General features: G+C 40.6%; 1 protein-coding gene across 1 annotated transcript in view; it reads right to left on the bottom strand.

The window, feature by feature from the left end:
• The window catches only part of LOC116081584 (alpha-1B-glycoprotein-like), a 59,027-nt gene that overhangs the window by 31,298 nt on the left and 18,513 nt on the right, over nucleotides 1-9,216 (bottom strand). Inside the window, exon 2 of the mRNA XM_031358121.1 lies at nucleotides 2,912-3,032. Within this exon, the coding sequence (XP_031213981.1) occupies nucleotides 2,912-3,032 (121 nt within the window). The remainder of the gene's footprint in view (nucleotides 1-2,911; nucleotides 3,033-9,216) is intronic.

The following is a 9,216-nucleotide window of genomic DNA, read 5'->3' as shown; positions in this document are numbered from 1 at the left end:
GTGGGTTGTTGGTGGAGCACGCTCATAGATACAGAGGGGAGGGGTGATGGGATAGGGGCTTTGTGGAGGGGAAACTGGGAAGGGGGATAATGTTTGAAGTGTAAATAAATAAAATGACCAATAAAAATGTTTCAAGAAAAAACATGTAAAATCCATGATGATATTGTATGGATATTGTGATGGTTAACATTGTCAGGATCTAGAATCACCTAGGAAACAAAGCGTGAGGTATCATCTAGATTAGATCAATTGAAGTGGATAGAAGCACCTTGACTGCAGATGCCACCTTCCTATCGCCTGAGTCCCATGCTACATAAAGGAAGGCGTGAAACACACACCAGTGGTCATTTCCCTTTGCTTCCTGATTGCTCACACAGTGTGAGCAGAAGCCTCATGTTGCTGCCACTGTGCTTTGCTAAACCATGAGGTAAGATAAACCCCTCCTTCTTTAAATTGTTGTGGTTAGGAATTTTGTCTCAGCAACAAGGGTAGAGTAACTAATATGGGTGCTCACCTGAGCTAGAGGAAACTAATTTGATGGATTCTTTTTATTCAAACGTTAAATTTTATTTTTTGGACACTTACATTTGAATTTTATATATCCCCATGTAACAAAATATTGTTGTTACTTATTGCCAACCATTAAAAATAAGAGGAAAAACTTTCTCAATTTGCATGTTATGTGACAAGCTAAGAACGTTACGCAGGGCACAGTCTGATGACTTCTTTTGGAGATGAACTGATTTGGGTACAGAACCAAGGACATGAGTGGTGAAAATGGATTGGATGTGACATTCTGAGAGGAAAATTTTCAGATAGGTTATCTGCTGAGGCTATTCTGTAAATTCACCTTCACCTGGGTTTCCATTTTGAATCTAACATTGTGAAAAATTCTTGAGGGAGAATGAATAGCATACTTGAAATTGGAACTTGCCTGGAAATCTAGCATAAGTTTGTTTAGCTGCAGGTTAAGATTAGATGTAACAATTGGATTGGACCTCTGCCCGCTTCTGTCTCTCTTGCTGTAACCTACTTACTTTCGTTGAGAGATTAGCCCAAAGGGAGGAGCAAGTGGAAGACAAGAAAAAGGTGGGAGAACTCTAGCCATGACCCATATTCGCTTCCTTTGCCTCACTGAGTGTTACAATTTCATCACCTTCTTTGAAAAATACATGAATTGTATGTATTCCATAGTGTTTTGGAATTTTGCCGACTTTAGGAGAGGCTGAGAGGTAGAAAGAATACAGAAAAGAGATTCAGAACTTAGCACTCAGTCCTGGCTGCCCAAGTGACCTTCAATAAGTGATTAACCTCTGGTGCTCTCAGTCAGCCAGTGAAGGAAGAAGTCAAAATTTTATAGTCCTTGTGAGCTGGGTTAGAAGAAACCATGGCTTCTCTGTAGAAGATGGTAAGTAAGCACAGTAATTGCAAATTCTGTAACTGATCACATTTTGTCTCTCAATGTCAAGCACACTCAAGCTCTCCCTGAAGGAAGCAAGCCTTTCGCATCTCTTGGGAATCCTGAATTAGATTTTAGGAGACAGTATGGTGCTTTTATGGGTTCAATATCAAGTACATTAAACAAAATGAAAACACAATTGGTAAAATCTGTGCTTGGAGGAAGAGTTTAAATCAATGTAATAACAATGTCTACACATTTATATATTCACACATCAGATTCAGAGTGCCAGCATATACACACACACACACACACACACACACACAGAGAGAGAGAGAGAGAGAGAGAGAGAGAGAGAGAGACAGAGACAGAGACAGAGAGAGAGACAGAGAGAGGGAGGCAAGGAGGGAGGGAGGGAGGGAGCAAACACCCTGAGATTGAGTCCTGGCTTCACCATTATTAGTGGGTTTATAATCAAAAAGTTACTTCATATCACTAAATTTCATTTCTAAAAGTCTCAAGTGCTTTGAGATCCAAAGTTACTCATTACATCATCTCTTCATGAATGTTTACTAAATTCTTTATGTATACCATATGCTAAATATTAAAATATACAGTTGAAGTGGAAACTTAAGGGTTCTTTGGAAAGTCAGTTGATGGTGTTTTTTTGGTTTTTTGTTTTTTTTTGTTTTTTGTTTTTTTTTTTTTTTTTTTTTTTTTTTTTTTTTTTTTTTTTTTGGTTTTTTGGTTTTTTGGTTTTTTGAGACAGGGTTTACTCTGAGTAATCCTGGCTGTCCTGGAACTCACTCTGTAGACCAGGCTGGCCTTGAACTCAGAAATCCACCTGCCTCTGCCTCTCAAATGCTGGGATTAAAGGCATGCGCCACCACTGCCCGGCTGGTTTGATGGTGTTTTGCTGGGGCAAACACGTGAAGGAACATTTAGCTGAAGTGGTCACAAGTGAAAGACTAAGGCAGATTTATAAAGGAAAGTTTAGCTGAAGCAGACACAGATGAAAGGATGTTCTCCTAAAGCAAACATGTGAAAGGACACGTGATGAAGGATTCTTTGCTAACAACACACATGTATCAGTCCACCTTATATTGTGTAGTTGAGCTGCATTTGTTGGGACTCCATAGAGAAAAATACACTAAAAAAAATTCTGGTGGTGTACTGCAGTTTCTTGCTGCTTCAGTGACTCAGGATGATTGGCAGAGTGATGTCAGCTGAGACAAGTGAATGTGCTGAGGCAAGACAGGAGGAGGACATGTGATGTTCGGAGGGAATAAAGAGGACTCCATGGACAGTGACACAGTGATGGGGGCTGAGCTAGATTTCCTTACAGAGCTAGCTATGCAACACTTGTGGGTCTTGCATCCTCGTTGATTGACCTTCACTTCACTTCAAACAGCCAAGAACGTCTCCTGGCATTCCTCCTGGTCCCTTCTGCTGACTTGTGCCACGGCTGATGCCTAGCTGTCTCTTCTACATCATGTATCGACTGTTGCTAACCTGACTCTTCCAAACTGGACTGCAGCTTTATCCTTGAAGTATTTGCGAGGGGATCGAGCTGCTGCCTGCTAACCTGTGAACTCAACTGCTGGTTTCCAACCTGGGATCCCAACATGATTTCCTAGGACCAGAACAATAGGTAAATATTAGTAGATTCCAAGAAAGATATTTAATTCTTATTGCCAGTCTTGGGTTCTTTATTGTGATAAATGTGTCATGGTAATGTAACACGATAATAAAAGGGGGTGGAAAACAAAGGAGATATCTGTATTATCTTTGCAACAAGAACAAAACTTAAAATAAAACAAACATCTATCTACTTATCTATCATCTACCTATATCTACCTATCTATCGATCATCTATCTAATTTGTTTTTTTTTTTAATTTTTAATTTTCTAATTGGATATTTTCTTTATTTACATACTAAATGTTTTCCCCTTTTGAGGTCTCCTCTTCATTTCATTTCCCCCTATTCCATCCCCCTTCTCCCTGCCTCTATGAGGGTACTCCCCCACCAACCCACCCATTCCTGTCTGCCTGCCCTGGTATTCCCCTACATTGGGGCATCGAACACCCTCAGACCCAAGGGCCTCTCCTCCACTGGTGTCCAACAAGGCCATCCTCTGCTACATATGTGGCCAGTGCCATGGGTCCTTCCATGTGTATTCTTTGGTTGGTGGTTCAGTCCCCAAGAGCTCCAGGGGATTTGGACTGTTGACACTGTTGCTCCCTCCATGGGGCTGCAAACCCCTCAGTTCCTTCAGTCCCTTCTCCAACTCCTCCATCAGGGACTCTGTGCTCAATTCAATAGTTGGCTGAGAGCATCCATCTCTGTATTTGTCAGGCTCTGGCAGAGCCTCTCAGGAGACAGCCATATCAGGCTTCTATCAGCAAGCACTTCTGGCATCCAAAATAGTGCCCAGGTTTGGTGGTTGTATATGGGATGGATCCCCAGGTGGGGCAGTCTCTGGATGGCCTTTTCTTCAGTCTCTGCTCCACACTTTGCCTCCATATTTCCTCCTGTGAGTATTTTGTGCACCCTTCTAAGAAGCACTGAAGCATCCACATTTTGGTCTTCCTTCTTCTTAGGCTTCATATGGTCTATGAATTGAATCTTGGCTATTGTGAACTTTGGGGTTAATATCCACTTCTCAGTGAGTACATACTGTGTGTGTTCTTTTGTGACCGAGTTCCTTAATTCAGGATAATATTTTCAAGTTCTATCCATTTGCTTGCTATTTTTATGAAGTAATTGTTCTTAATAGCTGTATAAATGTACCACATTTTCTGTATCCATTCCTCTGTTGAGGGACATCTGGGTTCTTTCCAGCTTCTGGCTATTATAAATATGGCTGCTATGAACATAGTGGAACATATGTCCTTATTACACATTGGAGCATCTTCTGGTATATGCCCAGGAGTGGTATAGCTGGGTCCTTAGGTAGTACTATATTAGCCTCTATTAGATATAGAATTGGTAAAGATCGTTTCCAAATCTGTTGGTTGCCATTTTCTCCTATTGACAGTGTCCTTTGCCTTACAGAAACTTTGCAATTTTATGAGGTCCCATTTGTAAGTTATTGATCTTAGAGCATAAGCTACTTTTTTTTTTTGAGACAGAATTTCTCTGTGTAACCCTGACTGTCTGGAAACTCACTCTAGAACAGGTTGGTCTTAGCCTCACAGAAATCCATCCAAATTTTGCCTGAGTGATAGTTGGGATTAAAAGTATGTGTCACCACTATCCAGCTAAAACATTTATTTTCAAAATACAATATTGTGTTTTTGCAAGAACTGTTGATGAAATGTAAATGCATTGGCAAATAACTCACTGATTTATAACTACACAACTCTCTGAGAGGGGTCAGTGTTAAGAAATGAGTATCACTCAGATAGGCCCATGTTAAGTTGCTCTTAAGGTATGGGTGTTCAAAAAGAGTTAGTGAGATAGGTGTGAAGCAGAATAGAATAGATCAGAGTGAGGTCTGGAAAGGTCTTATGTAAAGCTTTTCAAACCTGGCATATGTTGCTGCTTCTGCAAGCATAAAAGTAGACCAGCATATCCAAATGGGACCCTTGGCTCATTAACTAAGACACATATTCCTATATGGAAGTTTAATATGCTAACAAGACATGACATGTGACATTGTATGAAGACCTACATGTAACAGAGTGTGTAAAATCCTACACTATGCAAACTAGCCCACAACCCTTAACCCTCGTGCCACAAAGCTCTCATTGCAGCCTCCTGTACCACCATATTTTAAAAATGCATGATCTCCTAACACAGTGCCTCTCCTTAGTCTTTCAAAGGCATAAGATTCTGGAGCCCCTACAGACATGCCCTCCAAAAACAGAGGGTCACTGAAGTTACAATTTCCTAGACCTCTTTTTATTGACACATAATTTGATTTGATCTTATTTGCATCTTTCTTCTGATAATTTAAAATCAGATAGATACTACTGGTAGGATCCAGTTTCAGCTGCCTTTGTAAATCCAAGCACTGCAACTAACTAAAAGTTGTCCTATAATATGGAAGAAAGAAGAATCTTTACAATAGCCAGGTTCTACAGTATGGTAGGAAGCACAGACCCAGATATAAGATGACTCTGGCCTCAGTTCTAACCAGAACACTGGCAAATAACACCCTTTATCTTTGCAATAAAAAGAAGACTCTGGAATAGTTTAGTTTTCCCATTCTAGCCCTAGTATGCTAAGATTCATTTTCTAAACAGTTGACAACATGTTCAGGCCCGTGACATTTCTTCACAGGATAGAGTACTTGCAGAGCCAAGAGGAATATCTAAACAGTGACTTTATGCAATTATATTTTGAAAAGCAATTTACTTTTCAAACTAATGAGTTTGGATGAATCAGCCTACAGAGGCAAAAACTTTGTCATGGCACTATTTGGTCTACTCATCTTTTCTTTTGGTTTTACTCATCTCAGTTGACTCTGTCTAAGGAAAATGTCCTGTCTTTAAGAAGAATTCTGGTCAAGGTGAACCCTTTTTGGTCTTTCTGCTGCAGAACATTGTACAAGATAGCCAGGTGCCCCAAGAAAAGAGGGGAAGTCAAACAGCTTCTCTTGCTTTCTCATTCCGATGATTGCTTCCTTAATAATTTATTATTTTTTACCTATGCAAATATATAAACAGAACTAAATTAGTTATTTATTAGACGCTTATGCTCAAGTAGAGAAAAGGAAATTATATAACTCAACATGAAGCAAGTATATAGAGTCAAGAAGCCTGTGGGAAAAATATTTAATCCAACATAGAGTTGCCAAGCCTAGTCCTTCTTCAGGACCAATGTTCCTGTAATTCCATAAATCTGACACTTCCCAAATATAGTAATTGTTAGCTGTGTAACAGAGTTCATTTTCTGCTCAAAAATCTCTCTGTAGTGACCTTTTTAAACCAATCCATTTTCCTTACTATCCTCAGCTCTCTTTAGTAGCATTATATATATATTTCAATTTTTAATTTTTATTTTGCAACTTGGATGTTCAGTTTCAGGAAGGCAAACTTCATCCCTGTTTATAATCCCAAATACATAGGTCTGTGCTTTTTGAGTTTTTGTTATATGATGAAGGAAGAGAAAAAGAAAAGGACGGAGGAAGAAAAGAAAGGATAAGCCAAATGACCCACAAACACCTCCTGGAGGAGTCAGGTTCAGGCCATGGTTTAATTAGAGATAGAATTCTGGGGAGGGGAAAGCATGAGTAGAAACTAAGGGGATGAATACACTTTCCTGTTACTCAAACTACAAGTAGTTTGTTGTTGCTGAAGCTTGGGGGTATGATAGTGGCTGGGGTAGCCAACAATGAACCTGGAGAAGTCATCAAGGTCTGTCACACAGAGCTGTGTGTGAAGAGCCAAGAAAAGGCTGAAGGATGCTAGAGGTGAAGAGTGAAGAGACATTGGAAGATTCCTGACAGGGGATGAAGAATCCCACATACCTTTTTAAACCCTATTGATGTTTGCTCCAAATTTTTCAGCAAGGAAAGCCTCTTTCTGGTGTCTATTCTCTAGATGGAAGCCCTTCAAACATTTTTTTTTTTTTAACTGAGACTTTACAGTGAAAAATTCACTAAAGTTAATGTAAAGTGTAGAGAGAATCTGTTATAAGCATCACTTGTCAATAAAAAACAAAACCAAAAAACTGATGGCCAATGAGCTGAGGCAGGAAATAGAAGATAGGACATCCAGTAGAGAGAAAGAGAATGCTGGGAAAGAGGAGGAGGTGGAAGATTCATCCTGGAATGTAAGAAGATGAAAAGAGGAAGGGGAGGAAACCAGCCATGTAGCTGAGCTCAGAATAAAAGGAATAACTGAGTTATGAGCTGGTTGGAGAACTGAAGTTTATGGCTTAAACATTTACTAATAAATTATTAGTCTCAGTATCATTTCTGGGAATTAAATGGTCAGGAGAAAAAGCTTCAAGCTATGGTAAAGTTTATGGACTGATATCTGAGATATAGGTAGATATTAACCAAGTGTTAAAATTTATTCATATTTCCAGCCCATTTTATTTTATCCTGTTCTATTTAATCTCACCTCGTCTGGTCCCATCCCATCTCATCCCATCTCATCTCATCCCATCCCATCCCATCCTATCCTGTTCCATTTTGATCTATTTTTTTTATTAGATGTTTTCTTTATTTACAATATCTTCTTTCCCAGGTTACCCTAAAAAAAAAAACCCAAAAAACTAAAAACAATCCCCTTGTACTGGCTGGTTTTGTGTGCCAACTTGACACAGGCTGGAGTTATCACAGAGAAGGGAGCTTCAGTTGGAGAAGTGCCTCCATGAGATCCAGCTGTGAGGCATTTTCTCAATTAGTGATTAAGGGGGTAGGGCCCCTTGTATGTGGTGCCATCCCTGGGCTGGAAGTCTTGAGTTCTATAAGAAAGCAGGCTGAGCAAGCTAGGGGAAGCAAGCAAGTAAGGAACATCCTTCCATGGCCTCTGCATCAGCTCCTGCTTCCTGACCTGCTCGAGTTCCAGTCCTGACTTCCTTTGGTGATCAACAGCCATGTAAGCTGAATAAACCCTTTCCTCCCCAACTTGCTTCTTGGTCATGATGTTTGTGCAGGAATAGAAATCCTGACTAAGACACCCCTGTTCCCTCCCCCCAAGAGTCTATTTTCTCTAATCTCTATATCCACTATTTTTAGACACAATGGCAACAACCTCAGCTGGGTTATGGTGTATTTTTTTTCTTTTTACTCAGGTTTATATTTTCTAAAGTCTGAGTAACAATTCACTGTAGTCTGTGGCCCAAGCCCAGGCATTTTAACATCAGAGAACACACTCCAGGCAATTTGCCCTTGACCCTAAGATCACTCAGCTCCCTCACTGGGAGAATTCTATGATAGAGAACTGGGAAGCCAGTTAATGTCTCTTGTCTTCAACATCCAATGCTCAAGGAGTAGGCTACTTTCTGACAGTGTGCCTCTGAGCATGCTAAGAGCAGTTGCCTTCAAAGCATAGTTATATTAAATGAATTCTGTAAATGACCTGGATTCCTGGAAGGGAGCCCCAGGGAACATGTGTTAGTTTCTTCTGAAGATCATTGCTGATATCAGTCATACTGGAAGAGGCGTTCAGGAAACTATTACTTGTCTGGCATGGGTTATAGATTGTTGACATTAATTTACAAGAAGAAAATTGGGTTTTGAAGTAAGTCTTTCTTTAAGGCAATCGTATATTCTCTATATCACCTTGTGTGTAGGAGAAAGCAGTGGTCTACAGGGAAAGAACACAGAACTATGGATCAGGCTCATGGGGTTGATCCTACAACTGTCCCCTTCTGTGACCATGGACAAGTTATTTCTTACAAATGAAGATTCTGGGGAAATACCTCCCTTGATGTTATAGAGGTATATTAGGGACATTAAAAAGCAAAGTTGTCAAAATTAATGTTATGGTTCTCTGTAACACCCATAAATTGCCCAAGTTTGTATTTAACATGAATAATGATAGACTTCCAGATGATAAAAAAAAATCGGCAGCCAGCCGGGAGCCACAGGCCCCACGACTCCCTGGGGAGCTTCAGGGCAGCAGGGACACGATCCTCTCAGCTTCCGAGTGACAGAGGGGGTTCAGCATCCTCCTCTGCCCCTTCCCTGCAAGTGGAGGGCCTGCCTCCAGAGAGCGCTTTAGGCCAGAGACCCAGGCGGCATCCTCCATTTTCTCTCGGGTGAGGTTCTGAGACTGAAGCAGCCAGCCCAGAGGCGCCTTAGGCCAGAGACCTGGGCGGGATCCGCCATTTTCTCTCGGGTGAGTTTCTGAGACCTGA

Source organism: Mastomys coucha, unplaced genomic scaffold, assembly GCF_008632895.1.
Source record: "Mastomys coucha isolate ucsf_1 unplaced genomic scaffold, UCSF_Mcou_1 pScaffold7, whole genome shotgun sequence".
NCBI lineage: Eukaryota > Metazoa > Chordata > Mammalia > Rodentia > Muridae > Mastomys > Mastomys coucha.
Note: the sequence above shows the minus strand (reverse complement) of the source record. Positions and strands in the feature narration are given on the sequence as shown.